The sequence below is a fragment of the Eumetopias jubatus genome, unplaced genomic scaffold (assembly GCF_037043125.1).
Source record: "Eumetopias jubatus isolate StellerSeaLion01/CBP00866 unplaced genomic scaffold, mEumJub1_p1.0 scaffold_8, whole genome shotgun sequence".
Lineage (NCBI taxonomy): Eukaryota > Metazoa > Chordata > Mammalia > Carnivora > Otariidae > Eumetopias > Eumetopias jubatus.
Window position 1 is genome coordinate 106,583,902 of NW_028274814.1, and position 21,119 is coordinate 106,605,020.

Genomic DNA, 21,119 nt, shown 5'->3' on the forward strand with positions numbered 1-21,119 from the left:
TGATCTCAGGGTTGTGAGATCAAGCCCCATGTCAGGCTCTGTTCTGGGCGTGGACCTGCTTGGGATTCTCTCTCTCCCTCTGCCCCTCCCCACTCCACACACACACACTGTCTCGAGAGGGGGGGAAAAAAAAAAGAAAAAAGAAAACCGAACAAGCTATGTTAATAATAGATGTTTTAGCTTTTTGGACTCTTGCAGCCTTTTGGGGGGGGGTGGGCAACAGGTTTAATTTCTATTTTATATTTTCCTTAATAAGTACATTATGAAGGAATATATACTTGATAAAATGTGAAAGAATAAGTGTCTTAAAATATTTTCAGATAGTTTGTAGAAAAGATATCAGGAAAATTATAGTAAACAGGTAATTATCCAACAATTATTTAACTGAACTCAACATGTAAAATTTAAGATGTAAAAATTAGAAAGGAATAAAAAGAGAAAGGCATCTTGCCTGAATTCTCTATTAAATACCATATTTCCATGATGAATTCATCAAATATAACAATAACACAAGCATTTACTTAGGACTTTTGTGTCCTGAGAAATTCTCATGGAATTTTCATTTAAAGCCCCACAAAAGCCAAGTGGGGAGGTTACCTGACTGGCTCTATTTTACAGATGAGGAAAGCAAAGTCAAGCTGTAAGGTAAATTCCCCAAGATTTCAGTGCCAGGTAATACTAGAGGCAGCATTTGAACCAAGGCACCCCCACTGTCTCTTAATCAGTATAAGAGATTAACAGAGATATTTTCCATCCACATGTGCTCTATTGGTAGGTTTATTGATATATAAAATATGTATCAAATACGCTGAAAGTTGGGACTCACTCCCCCTCCCCTTTTTTTATTACCATCACCTTAGGTGTTAGGATTTCATCATATGGATTTGGGGAGGGCACGAACATTCAAACCATAGCACCTACCGTATTTTATCATAACTCTTAAAAAAAAAAGAATACTATTAATACTATTACTATAAAATACACAATGATTATAAGATGTTTCACAATATTAGATGATTAAATCAATTGAAGTAATATGGTAATGACCTGACTCCAGTGTTTTGAGAATTTACATGAAGGAAAGTGTCTGGTGTCATGCTGGGCACGTCTGTGCTCATTAATGCTAGTGCTATTATTAAAGCTCAGTGTTCAACAATTATGTCTCTGCACCAATGCTGGGTATTTTTGTGTATCTTTTGTTGTTTCAGTAACGCAACACTGTGCAGAAATAATGTTGTCCCTATTTTACAGACGTGGGGTTTAAGGTGTCAAGAGTGTACGTGACAATACTGAAGGCCCAGCAAGGTGGCAGAGGAAGGATTTGAACCTCCTTGGACTCTTAGGCCTGTGATATGTTTATGGTTTGCCTTGTGCTTTTAAAGGTATACTCTTACCAAATGTAAGCCTGGTGGGTCCCCAATGGTGGCAAAGCCCCAGAATGCTGAGGTTTTGGAGGACTGCTGGTGGAGAAACCCATGGAGCTCTCAAAATCATGTACTTAGAAGCATCGGGAAGGAAGGGCAGCTTGAGGTCATCAAAGACGCGGAGAGAGCCTGAAAGGTGCAGAGGCAGAGAAGGGGCTCATGTAAAGAGGAGTGAAAAGAAAAATAAGACAGGGCACCAGACCTCACCCCGCCCAGCGTACTGACATTTTCTCATTTACTCTTTCCGATAACACAGCCAGGTTATCCCCGTTAGCAAAGTGAAGAAACTGTGGCTCCAGTGGCCCGTGCTCTTGAGATTCCTGCACTGCGTGCAGTGCCCCCCATGAAGAAAACGGCCCATCAGTATTTTTTTGCAATAAAAGAATGACTAGAGAAGCATTTACTGACCTTTAGTTAGTTTTACCCTTTCCTTTTCTCATCTCTGTTTCCAGTTTTCGCATGGGAATAGAGTCCACTTTGTTTTAAACTTACAACTACATGATGCAGTTAAGTACTGTCTTAGTTCATTTGGGCTGCTGCAACCACATAGCATATATGGGTGGTTTAGGAACAAGAGAAATTTGCTTCTTACAGTTCTGGAGGTTGCAAGCCCAAGATCATGGTGCGGGCAGATTGAGCGTCTGGTGAGGCCTGCTTCCCCACTGATGGTCTCCTTACTGCTCCCTCCCATGATGAAGGGGCAAGGTAGCTCTCAGGGCTCCTTTTATCGGGACATTAATCCCATTCATGAAGGCCCCTGATTTCAAAACATGAACTGGGGGTGGGGGAGGGGGAGAGGCACAAACATTCCGACTATAGCAACAATTTACATATACGTGTTCTTTTGACTCTGTGTAGGACACCAGAAGCCACAAAGGCAAGATGCTAAGGACTGAGTTAAACTTCAGATTAGGGAGTAGAGAGTGCAGTGGGTTTGGAATGCGGCTCTCCCAGCCCCTCTGTCCATTACTCCTTGAGCAGGGTCTACCTTTTGCTAGCCGCTTGTTCCTCAGTTTCTTAATCTGGAGATGATTGCACCTGCTTCAGGTTGTGAGGATTCGTTTACAATTTTATAAAATAACTAGCATGTCATACATGCTCAATAACTTGTAACAATGGCCATTTATTGTTTTTAAAGTATAATAGAACCCATAATCATATCTTAGAGAATGAACGAATCATATAGAAAAGTTTTTCAATAAGGTATATGAAAAAGTGACAGAAATTAGGGGAAGAGGAGACAATAAAAATCTAGATATTAAGGAAAAGGAATCGGTATCCATCAACATGCAGACAGAAAGAGAATGGAAAAGGAGTAATTGCTTGCAAGAAGAATAAATATTGTAAGTAACAAATGACTGGGAACAGAGAGAGAGGGGAGAGAGGGAAAAAAGCAAGGCAGGCAGAGGGAAAAAAAGAGATACTGTTTTTCCAGTCCTAGCTATTTAGATTTAGCAATTGAATGCACTTTGAGATTCTTGTTTATGTTCTGCCTTCCACTTAATTGAAAACAATTGTTGCTGAAGTTTTCTACCCTGTCGTTAACTCTTGTGTGCCTCAGTGACACATCTGTAAATGAACAGCTCCGAAGAGCCCGTTGAGGGCGCCTGGGTGGCTCAGTTGGTTAAGCGACTGCCTTCGGATCAGGTCATGATCCTGCGGTCACGGGATCGAGTCCCGCATCGGGCTCCCTGCTCAGCAGGGAGTCTGCTTCTGCCTCTGATCCTCTTCCCTCTCATGCTCTCTATCTCTCTCTCTCTCATTCTCTCAAATAAATAAATAAAATCTTAAAAAAAAAAAGAAGAAGAGCCCGTTGAGATGGTGTTGGAGGGCAAGGAGATGACTCAGAGCTCTTTTGAGGAAGAGGAAGAGGGTGTGAGCATTTAGCCCCACCCTCTCGCATTCTCATTATCCCCCGAGTTAGTCCCAGAGGCGCACTCCCTTCCTTACTGGCTTCTCCTGTGTTTGAGCCTCAGGTCTACCTCATCCCTTTCCTTACAATGCCCTTGTCTAGGAATGACACTACTCGTCTCTGTATCTTTGATTAGGTCCTGTCCTCATCCAGTTATGTCTTCCCCTTCATCTTTAGGTGGTAAAACTCCTCAGGTTGAAACCTAGCGTGGACTTGTTTTCTTTATACAGTGCACTTGATCTCTATTAAATCTCTATATTACTCACCCCTATAGTGGGTTGTGCTGTTCCTCCCTCTCTGCCCCTGCCCCCACTCTTTCTTTCCCTAATGTCTTCTCTTTGCTTCCTCTCCAGTCCCCCTCTTGTCCTCCTTGCCTCCCTCTACTTCCCACTCTCCATGTGACGGTCTTCATAACTCTCTCAATGCTTTTCTGGCATCTCCTAACCCTTTTGGAAAGAGTCAGGGGGGAAATAATTGCAATAAAGCATCCCTAGCCTTCCTGACCTCCTTTCTGCTTGAGCACAGAGCCCTGGCCTGCTGCTGTTCCTCTAATCTCCTTTGTGGTAGGCACCTTCCTTGCCACATGTCCAATTCAGGGCAAGTTTTTGGTCTCATGTTCATATAGGGACAGACCTGGGTCCTCCTAACCTCAAAGTGAGCTGTCTGGATTGCTCTCCTGGGCATCCTTTTCTTGTTCATTTGGCCCGCCTGTTTTCTTGGCCAGTCACTACCGCACATTTATCACATTGGGTTTGTCTCAATAAACCAGAGCTGTTATTCAATCAAGCTGCCAAGAGCACAGAAACACAAAGCAACAAAACTAATAGAAGGGAAGGGAAGAGAGATTGGTTTTACGTATTTTTTTAAAGATTTACTTATTTATTAGAGAGAGAGAGAGAGAGAGAAAGCACGCATGAGAGCAGGGGGAGGGACAGGGGGAGAAGGAGAGAGACAATCTCACGCAGAGCCTGACCAGGGCTCAATCTCATGACCCTGAGATCATGACCTGAGCTGTAATCAAGAGTCAAATGCTTAACTGTTTAACGGACCGAGCCACTCAGGTGCCCTGAGAGAGATTGGTTTTAATGAGTAAGAGCAGGGGCACCTGGCTGGCTCAGTTGGTAGAGCATGTGACTCTTGACCTCAAGGTCATGAGTTCGCGTCTCATGTTGGGTGTAGAGATTCCTTTAAAAAGGAAAAAAAATGGAGGTGCACCTGGGTGGCTCAGTTGGGTAAGCATCTGCCTTCAGTTCAGGTTATAATCCCAGGGTCCTGGGATCAAGCCCCCTCATCGGGCTCCCTGCTCAACATGGAGCCTCCCTTGTGCTCTCTCTTGCTCCCTCTTTCTCTCTCTCTCTCTATCTCAAATAAAGAAATAAAATCTTAAAAAAGAGTAAGAACATACCTAAAGATGCAAGGGATTCTCAGAAAGACATTCAGCAAGCCTCCCTTCAGAGAAGCAAAAGAGATGATTCCCCTCCCTATTTTTAATCCTCCCAGGCCTAATTGGCATACATTAACAACCCCTCTTTAGCAGCACCTCCTTTAGACAGGTGGTCTAAATCCTGAGCATTGCATCATCCCCTACCCTGTCTCATCAGGAGTATATTACTCACCTTCCTTAGTAGGAACACTCTGCAAAGGGCTTGCTTCAGTTCTACCTTACCCACCTGTCTTGTTAACATGAGATGTCACCAAAATCAGCCCAAGTATTTCCACCATCTTCCAGGCTTTTTTCCCACTCCAATCATCTGAATCTTTGAAAAAGTTTAGACAAATGCTTCTGGCTATTCTTTTGCATGTCCTGGCTGCTGATTTTATGAGCAGAGCCACTGTGTGAAAATTCAAGTGGTACCCTTACTCGTGCCCTTTACTCTGTGTATATTCAATTTTAATTATAAGTTGAACAAAACCAAATATTTACCTCCATCCAGATATGATGCACTTAGCCTGTGAGACCTTGTGTCTCCTCAAGTCTCCTGAAACTGATTATATCCATTTTGTGGTTAAACTCTCTCCATAATCTCCTCTTTCCTCTACTAAGTTCGAACTGTTTCAAGGAGAAGTGCTGCGCTTATCTTCCCCGTCCTCCACTGCAAGTATCACTACATCTTATGTGTATTTGGCACAATATACATTTCTTGGGTTGGATATGTTAATCTATAGTTTCTTCTTTTTCCCAGACTATTGAATTTATTCCAAAGTACAATGGGATATAATAGATTTTAGCCAAATTGCACAGTTTGGACTGTTCTGGAATTAAGGTATCTTTGAAGGCATGATTGATGTCTGGATTATCATATTGATGTCTGGATTGTCATATTGATGTCTGGATTGTCATATTGATGTCTGGATTGTCATATTCCAAGGGAAATTCAGAGATCTAACACCAGGGCTGCTATGTTGCCTGTATTCCAGAGGCACTGTTCATAGAGACCTCACGGTGAGTGGCAACCTTGGCAGTTTTGCAATACTCAGCATGTTGTGGCCATTTACTGCAGCCCTGCCTGAAATCACTCTAAGGTGAGAGGATGTGAATAGGCAAGTGCCTCCGGACAACCAGTGCTGGCTAGATTCTAGCTTGCTCTTGCAGATGAAGAAAGTAGCCACATGGGGATATAGGCGATTCAGTCCTATTACTGAATGTGTAGTTATTAAATCCCCACAGTGTGCCAAGAAGTAAGAGAGTGAGCCACTGTGGTATCTGGAGGAAGAGCACTCCAGGTGGAGGGAATGGCAAATAAACACTGAAGCAGGAGTCTTTGTTTCTCCAGTGTGTTAGACAACAGCGAGAGGCATTGAATAAGTGACCAAGAGGGAGAGTAGTAGGAGACAAAGGAGATGAGGTCAGAGAATAGGGTAAGAGGTTGGGGGAGGAACTCCCTGCTGACTCTGTCAGGCTGTGTAGTCCAGTATAAGGACATTCACTTTCCCTAAGTCAGCTGTAGAATGATGGGCACTGACTCCCACTTTAATAGGATCATTCTGACTGCTATGTTGAGAATTCTCTGTAGGGTCAAGGGCAGAAGTATGGAGACTGGTTAAGAGGTTATTGCTGCAACCCAGAGTGACGTGATGGCGTGAGACAAGGCAGTGGTAGGAGTCAGACAATTCTGGATCTGTTTAGATGGTCTGATATCTTCTGCCAAGGGGAACTATTTTAGTGCAAATGTGAAGTTCTAGCCCTTATTTTATAAATAAGATTTTCATTTGTCTTTGAACATTTTTTAAAGCTATCTATGAATGATTTTTCCCAAAGAGAATTGTATCATCATGACACCTATTACAGATTGTTTTAGCTCCTTGATTTAATCTCATTGATCAGAATAGTGAATTTTTCATATATTTTAGTAAGAAATGCCAATCCCAATTAATCTGGGGAGTTTATGTGCAAAACCTTTACAAAGCAGTATTTGAGCCTAGGCTTAAGGCCAGCTTACATTGTTACGGATTTCTACCTTTCAGGCAGTTCTTTAAAGCCAGGAATTAATGAAGGATTGATCTTCACCAGCTTGTCATATTGAAATGTTGGTAAAAATCCACCAAATATTTTAAACAGTTCATTAGAGAATTGTCCAGAGAAGAAATGGTATAACTAATATAGAAGCTCCTGAGTCTAGAACTGTCAACTGGTTTTTTCCCTCTTCCTTTTTTAGCCTATGGGAGACTTAACATTCTTTGAATCTGGACGTCTAGAGAGTGCTTTCCCTGTAAATATCCTTTTCTGTGTTTCTCCACTCACATTCCTTTTTTTTCTTTGTAATTTCTCATCTTGTTTTTGCCTTTGTTCTCCCTTTGATGGAAGACAATTAAATAAGATGATGATAATTAACTTGCATAAGACAAATTATAAACCAAACAAATAATGATAAAGTGTGGTAGCACAATATACATATGAAAACAAAATATATTTTACTTAAGATTTTCGTGGTTTCTTTATTTGAAATTCTCAATTATCAAACACAAAGAATGTGTTTGTTTCCTATATGTGAGAGAGAAGTGATTTCTCATAACTGTTCTACATATGAAAGATAAAATTCTTAAATATTCTTATTTTAAGAGTTTCAGAGAGTAAACTTGTCTTTATTGCATGTATCTTATTCATACAGATGTATCTTTCTATCTGCAAACATATGTGTAACCTGGTCATTATTCTTTGTAATATAGGGAAGGGCACGCCACATGCTGTTTATTGACCAGAAGAGCTTAATCTAACTGGTGGCTAATCCCAGACAGGGCATCCAGAGTATAGTACAAAACAATTATTTTGTTCCCATCAGACACTGGTTCTCAAACTATGGACAATGGAGTAGCAGCATCAGTAGGAACTTGTTAAAAATGCAAATCATGTTCATTCCTCCTTTGTCAAATGAATTTGTCAGAGGAATGAATATACAGTGGGAAAAAAAAAAACAGTCTCTTCAACAAATGGTGTTGGGAAAACTGGACAGCAACATGCAAAAGCATGAAACTAGACAGCTTTCTTTCACCATACACAAAAATAAACTCAAAATGATAGAGATCTAAATGTGAGACCTGAAACCATAAAAATTCTAGAAAAGAGCACAAGGCAGTAATTTCTGACATCGGCCGTAGCGACATTTTTCTAGGTACGTCTCTTGAGGCAAGAGAAATAAGAGCAAAAATAAACTATTGGGACTACATCGAAATAAAAAGCTTCTGCACAGCAAAGGAAATAATCCAAAACACTAAAAGGCAACCTACTGAATGGGAGAAGATATTAGCAAATGAATATCTGATGAAGGGTTAGTATCCAAATTATATAAAGAGCTGATACAGCTCAACAGCCAAAAAACAAGAAATCTAATTTAAAAATGGGCAGAAGACATAAGCAGACATTTCTCCAAAGACATCCAGATGGCCAGCAGACAAATGAAAAGATGTTCAACATCACTTATCATCAGGGAAATGCAAATCAGAACTACAATGAGCTATCACCTCACACCTGTCAGAATGGCTAAAATCAATAACCCAAGAAACAACAGGTGTTGGCAAGAATGTGGAGAAATTGGAACCCTCCTCCACTGCTGGTGGGAATGTAAACTGGTGCAGCCACTGTTGTAAACAGTATGGAGTTTCCTCAAAAAGTTCAAAATGGAACTACCATATGATACAGTAATCACATTAGTTGGTATTTCCCCAAAGAATATGAGAACACTGATTCAAAAGGATTGATATGCTCCTGTGTTCATTGCAGCATTATTTACAATAGCCCCACTATGAAAGCAGCCCAAGTATCCACTGATAGATGAATGGATAAAGAAGAATATAAATATAAATAGAATATTTTTCAGCCATAAAAAAGAATGAAATCTTGCCATTTGCCACAACATGGTTAGAGCTAGAGAGAATAATTCGAAGTAAGTCAGAGAAGGACAAATACCATATATGATTTCATTCACATGTGGAATTTAAGAAACAAAACAAACAAGCAAAGGAAAAAGACAAACCAAGAAACAGACTCTTGACTACAGAGAACAAACTGTTGGTTCCCAGAAAGGGGTGGTTTCATGGGGGGAGGGGTGAAATAGGTGATGGGGATTGAGGAGTACACTTATCTTGAAGAAAAAAAAAAGGCAAATCATGGGCTCTACGCCATACCCACTGAATCTGAAACTCTGGGGATGGGGCCTAGCTCTCTGTTCTATCGGACCTTCCAGGTGATTCTGATGTGCACTAAGGCTATGAGCCACTGAAAAATGTAACCTTTCACACCTTGCAGAATCCACCACTGTAGATGGGCTCCTTGAAGTGCCTGCTTTCCTTTCTACTCCCCATACTGCCCTGGCTCCTCCTTGTAGTTTCCTCTCACCATCAAAGCCCAAGTAGCTGCTCCAACCACTGAGCCTCAGCATCTGGCTCAGTCTTGGTGGGCTTTCCATAGACGTGTACATTCTTCAGTAAATAGCACCTGTGTTTCTCTTGTTAATATTGATCACTTTCAGCCAACAGTGATTCAAAGACATTGTATAAAATGATTCACCACCCAGTAGTGATAAAGATGAGAGGATTGATACCCACTTCCTGTCACATATGCTGTTAAGTGGGATAGCCATATTGAGGCAATTCTGCCTTATACCCCCTTCATTCCTGCCTCATGAATAATACCATTACCTTTTATTCTTTTAAATGCTCTGGTTTATATGGTAAATTATATTGCAGTGACCTAGTCATAAGCAACTCTAATACTGTTGGGGAGAGGTCAAAGAAAGATTCACCGAGAAGGAAATGTTGTAGGGCTTAAAAATAAAAGATGTCCAGTTATAATAGGTAGGCAAGATGGATTGGTAATAGGGATGGGACAAGAGAAACCTTAGAGCCTGAGAGTTCAGGATAAAAAAGGATGTGAAACAGCAGGTTACATTAAGGGAAGCAGAAGTGGTTCAAAGGGTCGGGTGCCAGTGTCAGGTGGGAACAGTAATAGTTGAAGCTGATGGAAGAGTGACTTAAGGCAAGGTCTTCCAGAGGAAGTAAGGGCAAATTTTGTTCCTCATTATTCCCCCAATAATATATCAGTATTGGGTCTTTGGATCGTTATTAAGAAGAAACCTAGTGTGTTTTTGTTTCCCTATTTATGTTGGTTCTCTGTATTTGAAATGCTTATTGCTCCATTTTCCATCAATTCTGGGCTATATTTCAAACAAATAATCATTATATAACATAGCAGAATAATAATTCACTTTCAACTTTGGTTCACATTTTCAAGTCCAGTGGAAAAAAAAAGACACCAAATGGTCCACACTGCATAATATTTTATGCCTTTATCATAGCAGAATACTAATGCTAGAATATTGAGATATATGGCCTGTTGAGAACAGAATGGGGGGAATTATGCAAATACCTAACTAATATGTTGTGATATTGTTTTTCTGAATGTTAATATGATGAATGAATTCTGTTAAAAATGATCATATGGGGATTTTTTTCTGTTACTGTTTAGTAAAAATCATGTGTTTTGTGTGGTTTGGGGACCTTGCAAACTGTCTGTAAATTGCATTTTGCATGACAAAGCTGACTTAAAGCATAAGAAGTGTTTTAAAATTATGATAAAAATTGTATATTTGATTTTATACAACTAGTTAATGTTGTTATCCTTTGTTGTTGTTGAACATTAAAGATGTGTTTGGCATCGATGAAGCTTGAAAGGCTTTGCCCTTGGGGCATTGCACATGAACTGACCTCTTAGGCCACTGAGCATTATTATCTTCGTCACAGAAGCTTCTTGTCATGGTCCTGTTTCTGTGTGGACTGTAAAGATATCATGTCCCTCTTTTCTCTTTCTTTCTTTTTTTTTTTTTTTTTTTTTTTTACCAGAGCTAGTGTGTCTTCTTTACCCTCTACAGTCTGGAGTAATGAATTTTACTAAATAATCTTCATTATTCAGTTAATTGTTGCATTTTCCTAACTATTAATACAGAACACAGTTCAGAGTTAATAGCTGTCTGGAAAGGAAAAGGAACCATCAATAAACTCCTAAATTATCCTTTGTTTAAATATCACATAATTAATTAACATATTTATTAATGCATTTACTTAGGTAAACATTCTTTGAAGGCAGGTAGCAATTAATATTACGTTTTAATTTTGAAAACCTATAATAAGAGTAATTAACTGAAGAATAGGTTTAGTCTGGTATCCTTTACTAAGATCTATATGGTGAGATATTATTTTCTCAGTATGCCATAGTGTCTAATTTTTGTTTTACTGTCTTTAAACCACATATACTTTCAGCTGAATCTCATATCAACATATTTAAAATTAGTATACACATGAGTTTCATAAGTAATGTGTGTTTCTGTTTGTAAGTGTAACTACAGTTGGCCTTTGAGCAGCATGGGGGCTAGGGGCCCGATCCCCACACAGTTGAAAATCTGTGTGTAATTTTTGACACCCCCAAAACTTAACTATTAATAGCCTAGTGTTGACTAGAAGCCTTACTGATCACATAGACTATTAACACATATTTTGTATGTTACATATGTTAACATACTGTATTCTTAGGATAAAGTAAGCTACAGAAAAAATGTTAAAATCATAAGGAAGGAAAACACATTTACAATACTGTACTTATTAAGAAAAAAAACTACATATAAGTGGACCCATACAGTTCAAACCTGTGTTGTTTGAGGGTCAACTATATCACAAATCAGTGTTCTTAACAATTTTCTGACCTAACAATTATGTTTGAGACCCAAGAAAGGCACAGAATGTTAGGTGACAGACTAAGAAAGTAATGTACAACTTTTGGTAGAAATAGCTAAGAGGTCTCTAAGTCCTGGTCTTAAAACTCACTTCATTTTAACAAGTCAGCTTATCGTTACTCACCATTTCTTACCAATTGACATTTAAATACAAGCAGAGTCTGTGGCTTATTATAAATTCTTAAAATAGAAAATGCCCTCTTGTGTTTTAAGGACTGGTCCTTTTGGGTTAGAAGACAATTTGTAGTATTTATCAGATACGCAGTAAATAATGGGCTCTTTCAAACCACTACCATCAGGGAGGATTTACCATTTACCATTTTTAAATTTGTTTTTCCCTGTGCAGCTCAGGACTTGCAAATCATTTTTATAACTTTTTTTCACATTGTTAAAATCTTGAACTTTAAGCAAACAGGAAACCTGAAGCAAAAAATAATCATTAGACCACAACTCAGCAAGCCCAAAAGTTACATGAATGATTTCAGCATCTCTCCGTTATGCATTGGTTTTCATTTGAATATCCATGTCAGATAGGGCTTAACATCATTACTTTTGCTGTTAATAAATCCCCAGCTCTAAAACAAACAAAAAAACAGCCTGTTCTTTCTGTTTGCCTAGCCTTAAAATTGGACCCAAATCTGTGTGTGTGTGTGTGTGTGTGTGTGTGTGTGTGTGTGTGTGTGTGTGTCTTTATGTATGTTTCTGGGATAGCACTACATACCAGTTCTTGAGGTATAGTTTCATAGTATGGCTCTATCTGTAATAATGCTAGCCTTTCAAAGCTGACCTGCAAGTAATCTCAAAAATGTGAACATGTTAATATTTGTTTCATGTTTATTAGTCAGTCTAATTAAGAGTAAGTACATGCTCAGTGGACCTTTGTATGTTTTTTCAATAATTTTAGTGCTGCTTAAATATAAGAAGTTAATACATTTCAATATAGATAGCCTTGTTTGTACATATGCATCAGAGACAGAAGCAGTTTTAAACAAACAATAATGAAAATCAATTCAACTCTTAATTGTAATACACCTTCAACTGTATCCATTTTATTTCTTGGTGCAATAGTCTATACAGGATTTTTTTTTTAAGGAATAAAAGAAAACCCAACTATGTGAATATACCAGACGGGTGCATTGGGATGTCCTGCAATGAAGGGAAAGGCATAGAAAATAGGACCAGATAATGAGATATAGATGGGCAGCCCACGTACATCTTAGCTTCAAATCATTTTTACCACTCTATTTTTCTCTGTAGTGACTTTATTTGTTTCACAGGATTAGAATAGTAGTTTCTAAGTTGAAGCTCACTTGGTTCTGTACTTTGCAGGTCAATTTCTTCTGGAAGAAGCTCGCCTCATAGAAGCAGCTGAGATGGCAAAGAAAGCAGCTGAATTGGACAGCACGGAGTTTGATGTGGTCTTCAGTGCTGCCCACATGCTCAGGTGAGTTTTGCTACTGTACCTTAGAAGACCAGCACGGTGGCTTTGGGAAAGCTAATAGGTAAACTGAGTACCCTGTCATACTGCCTTATTCCACATTCTTGAGGTGAATTATGTTGTTTTACCATGCAAAAATCAGTCAGGAGTATTTTATTCGCTATAGCTTATGTGCACAGTATGTACGGCATGTAAGCATTCAGGACTCTGAAAATTATTGAGAACCATTATTTCCTTTCCCTTCAAAAATGACTATAAAATACAAAAAGAAAATTGCAAAATTCAAATGAATAACTGTTTAAAGGTCTAAAACAAAACATTATGTTGATTAGCCAACTGCATCTCAGTATTTGTGTTTTATATTAATTATATTGAATGTGGCATGTGAATGCATTTTATTATGTTTGGTGGTGGAGAGGATTGTCAAGTACAAATATACCTAAGGGCTATCAAAGTCTCAAAACGGTGCTGTATTTAGCTTTGTTGCTATGTAGGGAAATGCTATATCTTTGTAGACCTTTTAGTACTTCTATTTTCAGAAAGATATTATGAAAGCTGATTATAATAATAGCAAAACAATTAAAAGGTAGATCAACAGTTTTTATTGTGAACATAAAAGGAAAGTTAATGCATCCATAAGTGGTGTTTTAGGTTAAAGGAGAATGTTTTTAAGAAACTCAAATGATGTATACAGTTTTTTTAAAAGCATTGTTTGTTCTGTTAGCAATATGTATACCCCTTCTCCCATACTCTTACCTGAATTTCAGTCGATTAAATCTTCACCTAAATGCTTCATTAGCTGACATCCACACTGTGGGCTCTGTGTTTGGCTCTAGGAACAGGTTTGTAATTATGTAGAATACTCTTACTAGGGAAGAAAAATACCAGAGGAATGGCTTCACAGTTGGATGGCTTTAACACATGGGCTTTCAAGAAAAGTAGTTTTGTTTACTTTTTGAGATCCTTGTAGATTTATATGCAGTTGTAAGAAATAATACAGAGAGATGCCCTGTACCATTTTTCCAGTTTCCCCAATGGTAACACATTGTAGAATGAGAGTACAGTATCAAAAGTAGGATATTGATAGTGATACAATCCACTGGTCTTATTGCGTTTCCCCAGTTTTACTCAAATTTTCTGTGTGTGTGTGTGTGTGTGTGTGTGTGTGTGTGTGTGTTTAGTTCTGTGCTTTTTTATCACACCTATGTGGGTTTGTGTATCCATCACCATAGTCAGGGTACAGACTTTCCAATACCACAAGCATCCTTTGTGTTGTCCTTTTACAACCACACGGCTTCCTACTTAGCTTTTCATAAGTTTTATTTTTCTTAAGATTTTATTTATTTATTTGACACAGAGAGAGAGAGAGAGAGAGAGAGTACAAGCAGGGGGGAGCGGTAGGGAGAGGGAGAAGCAGACTCCCTGCAGAGCAGGGAACCCGGTGTGGGGCTCGCTCTTAGGACCCTGAGGTCATAACCTGAGCTGAAGGCAGATGCTTAACCAACTGAGCCACCCAGGTGCCTCAGCTTTTTATAAGTTTTGAGTAAGAAATTCAAAGTTTGTTTGAGAGGAAAGTGTACTGTGAGGTTTCAGTTGAATGCGCTCACTCCACATTTAACATTTCGCATTCCTAAAGCTGGTATCTACAAAGAGAAGCCAGCATTCAATCAACTATTGGTATATTTATAAAATAAACTATAGCCAGGGGCCCCTGGGTGGCTCAGTCCATTCAGTGTCTGCCTTCAGCTCAGGTCTTGATCTCAGAGTCCTGAGATCAAGCCCTGCATGGGGCTCCCTACTCAGCAGGGAGCCTGCTTCTCCCTCTCCCTCTGCCCTTACTTCCCGCTCCTGTTTGCTCTCTCTCACTCTCTCTCGTGCTCTCTGTCTCAAATAAATAAAATCTTAAAAAAAGTAAACCATAGCCAATCTCAAGAACCTTCAATGCAAGGATAATTTTCAAAAAGACACCTTCATTTGCATGATAGGCTTAGGTGCCGTTAGAGAGAGAGGACTTTCTCTTCTTCATGAATAAAACACTGTGCTTTTAGTCACAGTAAACCATTTGCAAGGATGGATAAGCACAACTTTCTACAGGCTAATTCATCTTAATCATAATAGATACTTTCCTCAACAAGGTATTTTGCTACATATTACATCAGTATCTGAAATTCAAGGTCTACCAATGGAAACCCATTATGAGAAAGTTACAAAAAAGGTCCTTGTTAAATATATCACTTCCAACTTTTCCTTAGTTACCATAGTGCTAGAAACCAGTGGAAAATTTTTATTATACATTGACGATGTGGAAATCTTTAGGGTTTGTTTTTCAGAACCTTCTTTCTAGCTTTCTGCAGTCTGCATTCCTCATTAAGGTACAGTCAGCGCTTTCCTAATATCGATTGCCATTATGACCACAGCAGCTTGGCTATGTCCTACTCTGCTTGGTGGCAGCCCCCATGAATGTTTTTACTTAGTTTTTCTGTTTTTTTACTTTATTAAATTCAAGTATTTCTTGAGCACTTACCGTGCAAGTTGTATACCAACCTCTTTCCTTATTCACCAAGAGCATTTGGGACTTTGCTGAAAGGAGTAGAAAGGTTACTCGTTTTGCCTTGAATGCAACCTTATCAAAATCCTTAGCTATCAAGATCTTGCTTATTTATTGTTACATGTAATTTCCTCTGGGGATGCCAAATTATTGTAAATTGACTTTGATATTAATTCTTCCCTTGGGAGCTCTCTTCTTTTGCAAGATACTTAGAAGACAAAATTGGCAGGGTTTGGTGAGGTAAAGAGTATGAGGCAGGGTATGAGGGAAAGAGTAGATGCCTCCCTGGTTGTGTCTCGGTTAGCTGGATTAATGGCTACCCTTATATCCAAAATCAGCAATTTAGGAAATGTTATAGTTCAAGAAGTTGAACTATAACAGTTCCTGAAATGGTTTAAAAATATATATCTAACTTCCCTTTCCTTGGCTAATTCCCAATGAAATGACCCAAAGAATCTATCAGTGAGGAAAAACTGCTCATCACAAATGAAAAAAAAAAGTCATTCCACTTAGATGAGACCAGATTGGAAGAGGAAAATTCCCGGGGCTAGCCATCAAAGGACAAATCTTTATCTTATTGGGATCTTCAAGAGGCTTGAAATTTGTCAGATTTCTAACAGACCCATTTCAACTCTCAATAGTGGATCATGATCTTTCTCTGCAGAATCAGCACATAGAAAGTTTTGAAATACTGGATTTCAAATTGGCAGTTCAGGTAAGAATGACAAATCAGATGTGTCCAAGTAAAGAGCCCTTATCTATGCAGTGAGGTTTACATTAAAACCTAAGAGCTACTTAGAACATCTATAATTCCTGTTATCAAGGTGATTCACAAGAATGCTATGTGGTGTGGAAATATCAATGCTGTTTACCAAATATGTAGGCCTTCCCCCTTCATTAAACATAATAGTATTGTACTTTTCTGCCTTCTTCCAAGTTGAAGAACTTCATGGTTCTTAGTTGGATTGTTGAAGGTGTATGAACATGATGGTTGTCATTTTTGAGCCAAAGCTGTAAGAGTCAGTGCTTTTCCTTTTTCTGACTTAGAAATTGTGAAAACAGATCCTGAAATGACCAAAGGGGGACAAACCTCCCTACTCACCTGCACTGAGTAAATGAGTGAGAAATAAACCTTGTTGTCTTGATTCACTGAGATTTAGGATGTATTTATATTACAACAGTGTAACCTAACCTAACTGACACAGAATACATCTGGGAAAACGAAATAAGTAGTTTGGAAGAGGAACAATATGACATTAGAAAAGATTACTAAGAGATTAACAAGATCTCTGAGTTTATAATTGCAATGGAGGCAGGGCAAAATTGAGACACTGATAATTTAAATATAAGTTATAGATCTCTTCTCAGAGTTTAAAGTACTAAAGACATCAAAATGATGACTGAAAGGATAAAAGATTGGAGGATAGAATGAGAACATTATATATACACTAATAATTACATATGTGTTAGTATAATTATATATAGTATACAGGTATGTATATATACATGTAACTATATATGTGGTATGTATATAGTATGTGATATGTAATTTTATTTGTATATCTATAAATAAGTGTATATCGGGCTTGAGAGCACCATACGTAGTCAGAAATAATATCTGACCATCTCTCTGGCTTTCTCTGGGAGTCCGGAGCTCCACCACCATCAACCCACAAGTGCCTAAGGTTTTACACTTTCTGACAAGTCCCAGGTGATACTTATACAATGTTGGTTGGATGATTCTCTTGGGCACAGCTGCCTCCCTGTTAGGCTTACTTCTGACTTCGAGTCCCTTGAGGTTGCATCTGATTGGTGGAACGTTGAGTCATGTGCTGGAATCTTGGCTACTAGAAAGTTGGAAGGAGAGGGAATTTCTGGCTTCTGCCTTACTTGGGAAGGTGGGATCCACATTGCAGCTAATTACTAAATATATTTATAGAGAGGGTGATCACAGATGTTGAGTGGCCCTCACATAATGAACATTAAACTATATGTGTTGACATTTTTAGTACTTCAAATAAAATGGGAAAAGTACTGGATGCTTCCAGATGAGAGTATTATAAAAAAGATTGGTTATCACCAAAGGAAAATATCAAAGAAATTCAAAATGCTAGAACTCAGTCAAGTTATATCTATATAGTTGTGAGAAGAAAGTATTGAATCAGTTATTCTGTTAGGAGCATTTTGTGTGGATGAATTTATTCAGTGTTCTCCTAGAACTAGAAGCTAGAAAGAGCATGAAGGTACTTTGGATACAGGGAGGAATTCCAGAGGCACTAAAAACAAACCTTACCTGATTCATAGCATTCATGTTCGTTGGCAGAAAATCTTTTTTAATCCACTTACAGACTAAGGGAAGAACAAAGGTAGCATTTACTTAAATATCTCGTGTCTATCTGGTACTATATTTTGCATTTTATATCTGTCCCTCTCTTTGTTATATTCGCACATATGTGACATGGACAACAGTATTCCCATTTTACATATGAAGATACTGAGGCTTAAAGAGATTCCGTATTTCTCACAGGTGGTAAAGCTGGGATTTGAATTTAGTGTTTTCTGGCCAAGTATAATACTGTTTTCACTGTGTCACATTGGCTCTCTTGTGTCTTTATAGCTGGGTGACTACCCAAAGGCTGTGATTCTTGATAGAGTATCAGGTTATCAAATGTGTAAATCCTTAATAGTAAGATCCTTCCAATATTATTAAATTACCTCTTTATGGTAAATTTTAGAAAATAGATTTACATTCATAGGAGGGAGAATGCCACATTTGTACTCTCAAAGGGATATTAAGTTTTTTAGAATGGTACAGTGCCTGACAAAGGACACACTTACAGCTGAGCTAAGCATGAACTTACGGTTTTTCTAGGACTAAGGGCCCAGGTTGTCATTGCTCCCTGAGGTGATAAAGAAAGCAAAACTGTACTGCACCAACTGGTTCCCATTGCTTCCCTGACTTCTAGAGAGCAGAATGGAACATATGAAAAAAAAAAAACTGTTACCCTTAAGTTTCTGTGCCGACACGATCTTACGTAATTAAATATATTAAAAATCGAGAACTTAAATGTACTAATTTCTTTATAAACTCCACTGAAAGTGACTTAAAATTTAAATTCTTAAGAGAAAAAGGAACCGAATCAGATTATTTCTCAAGGTAGATTGGGAACGTACACACATGTACACACAGACACATATGTTGGATATGTATTTTTTTTTTCGAAGTTCTCTAGGCCTTTCTTCTTTAATACTTCCAAAATTACCAAAAATCACTCGAAAAGTCATTGGATTTTTCAGTTATAAATTGTACGCTAATGCCAACCTTTGGCCCAAACGGGGCTTATTTCAACTAAGTTATAATGGTTTGGAAGGTCTTTAAAGCAAAGGGCAGCGGCAGATGAGGTTGAAGGTGAGCATCTTCCAACCCAGTGCTTCTCCAACAGTAACGTGCTTGTGGATCACCTGGGGATCTTGTTAAAGTGCATGTTCTGATTTAGTATGTTTGGGTGGTGCCTAATGTTTTACACTTCTGACAAGTCACAGGTGATACTTAAAATGTTGGTTCTCGACCACCCCTGCAAGCAAGTTCTATCTTGCCACCCCTCCCAACTCCTTCTCCCTACCCGAACATTACGAACTGAACATAAGGAGTTATTTACTACATAGGAACATTATAATAGTTGACATTGACAATAAATATTTCTTCCCTTTTAATTTTCCCAGTGCATTTCATTATGTAATCTTTTTAGACATAGGCTTAACCTGTCCTTAGCAGCCCTGAAGGATTTGAGGCTATGAAAGAATGAGCTCAAACTCTCATGGGGCATCAAGAAGTTTCGAACTCCGAGGAATCTTTTGTGAAATTACACCATCAGCCTTGTCTTTTCCTCTGTTATTGCTACATTTCTGCTTTACCTCACCATCTTTTATGTTTAGAACTGGGACGGATACCGACAGATCATAAAGCTATTTTTGACGTCTTGACAGAGAGGTTTTGGTTTAAAATGGCTTGGTGGTCATAAACAATATCTTCTAGGAGTTTCATTATAAGGATCTTTTCTGCTGCATTGTTTTTATATACGTGTGACTCTAGTTTTGCTATTTTAAGATTTTCCACACATTTTTATGTCCTTGTTTATCTCGATTCTGCTTCTGTTCCTACTATGCATTTATCAATTAGAATTAAAATTTAGCTGCTTCGAGTAACTTAAGCTACACTTCAGTTTAGTTGTTGGCAAGAACCCAGGAAAACTCAGCTACTATTCATTTTACTTTCGTGATACAAGGACAGACAGTTTTCTGGTTAGAAAAAGGAGGAGGAGAAGGAGAAAGAAGAAGAAGGGGGGGAGGAGAGGGAAGAGGGAGAAAAAGAAAGCTTATAGGTTATCTTAGAAGAATCACCAAGACTTTAATATAAAGTATTATCTTTTGTATGAGTCAAACATTGGTTATTATCCATATTAAATAATTTTTAATTTAAAATTGACAATTCAGAGCTGCTAATAATTATAGTCTTCTAAATGCTACTAGTTTTTATTTTTTATATTTTCAAGGAGGGAATATTGAATTTAGCAACCTTTAATTTTATAATTCTCACAGAATACATACAAATGTATATAATTATAAATGATTCTCTTAGATTCCCCTCAAACATTTCACAAAGTATATTAAGTTATTTCACAATATCATTGATTCCCAAATTTCCTTTATATATCTTTTCTTTTAAGAATATTGGGCCATAAACCTGTGTTCCAAAAGATACTTTTCTATTATAAAATAACACCAGGGAGGGGAATTAGATACATGAAATATATTTTTATATTTTTAACAGATACAAGTTTCATAGTCCCATGTGCAAAATGGAATTCTATAGTAATCAGAGAATGACGTTTGTGACTTCCATTACTGTTTGTTTTACTCTGAGCACACCTTTTCACTGATGGCATAAAAACTGAATTTAAAGACTTTTAGGGACGCCTGGGTGCTCAGTCGGTTAAGCATCTGCCTTCGGCTCAGGTTATGATCCCAGGGTCCTAGGATCAAGTCCCGCATCGGGCTACTTGCTCGGCGGGGAGTCTGCTTCTCTCTCTGCCTCTGCAGTTCCCCCTGCTTGTGCGCGCTCTCTCTCTCTCTCTCTCTCTCTCTCTCTGTCTGACAAATAAATAAATAAAATCTTTTTAGAAAATAAAATGAATAAAAAATAAAGACTTGTAAAAGATAGCACAACTCAATGATTTCTTGGGAATCCAAGGTTTACATCATGGTCCTGTTTACAAATACCGTGTAGGCTCTTTCTACTTCCTTACCTTTCCTGGTCTTAAGAGGCCACAGATAGTGTGAAAGGGGGAGGGCCCTACATATATGATTGGCAGGAGTTGGCAATGAGCTAGAAGCCTCCATCTGTGTCTCCAGTTGATAAGCCTGTTGTTGGCACAGATGATATGGAACATAACCTTATGTTGACTGTTGAGGGGGGGCAGGGGGTAGTCACCAATCTGGACCTAGTGTAGCTCCCTGGTATGAAGGATTTTTATCACTCATTATCTCATTCCTGGCTTTGTAAAGTGTGTTGTGG

General features: G+C 38.4%; 1 protein-coding gene across 1 annotated transcript in view; it reads left to right on the top strand.

Moving 5' to 3' along the window:
* The window catches only part of TMTC2 (transmembrane O-mannosyltransferase targeting cadherins 2), a 390,535-nt gene that overhangs the window by 313,392 nt on the left and 56,024 nt on the right, over nt 1–21,119 (top strand). Inside the window, exon 10 of the mRNA XM_028105476.2 lies at nt 12,888–13,002. Within this exon, the coding sequence (XP_027961277.2) occupies nt 12,888–13,002 (115 nt within the window). The remainder of the gene's footprint in view (nt 1–12,887; nt 13,003–21,119) is intronic.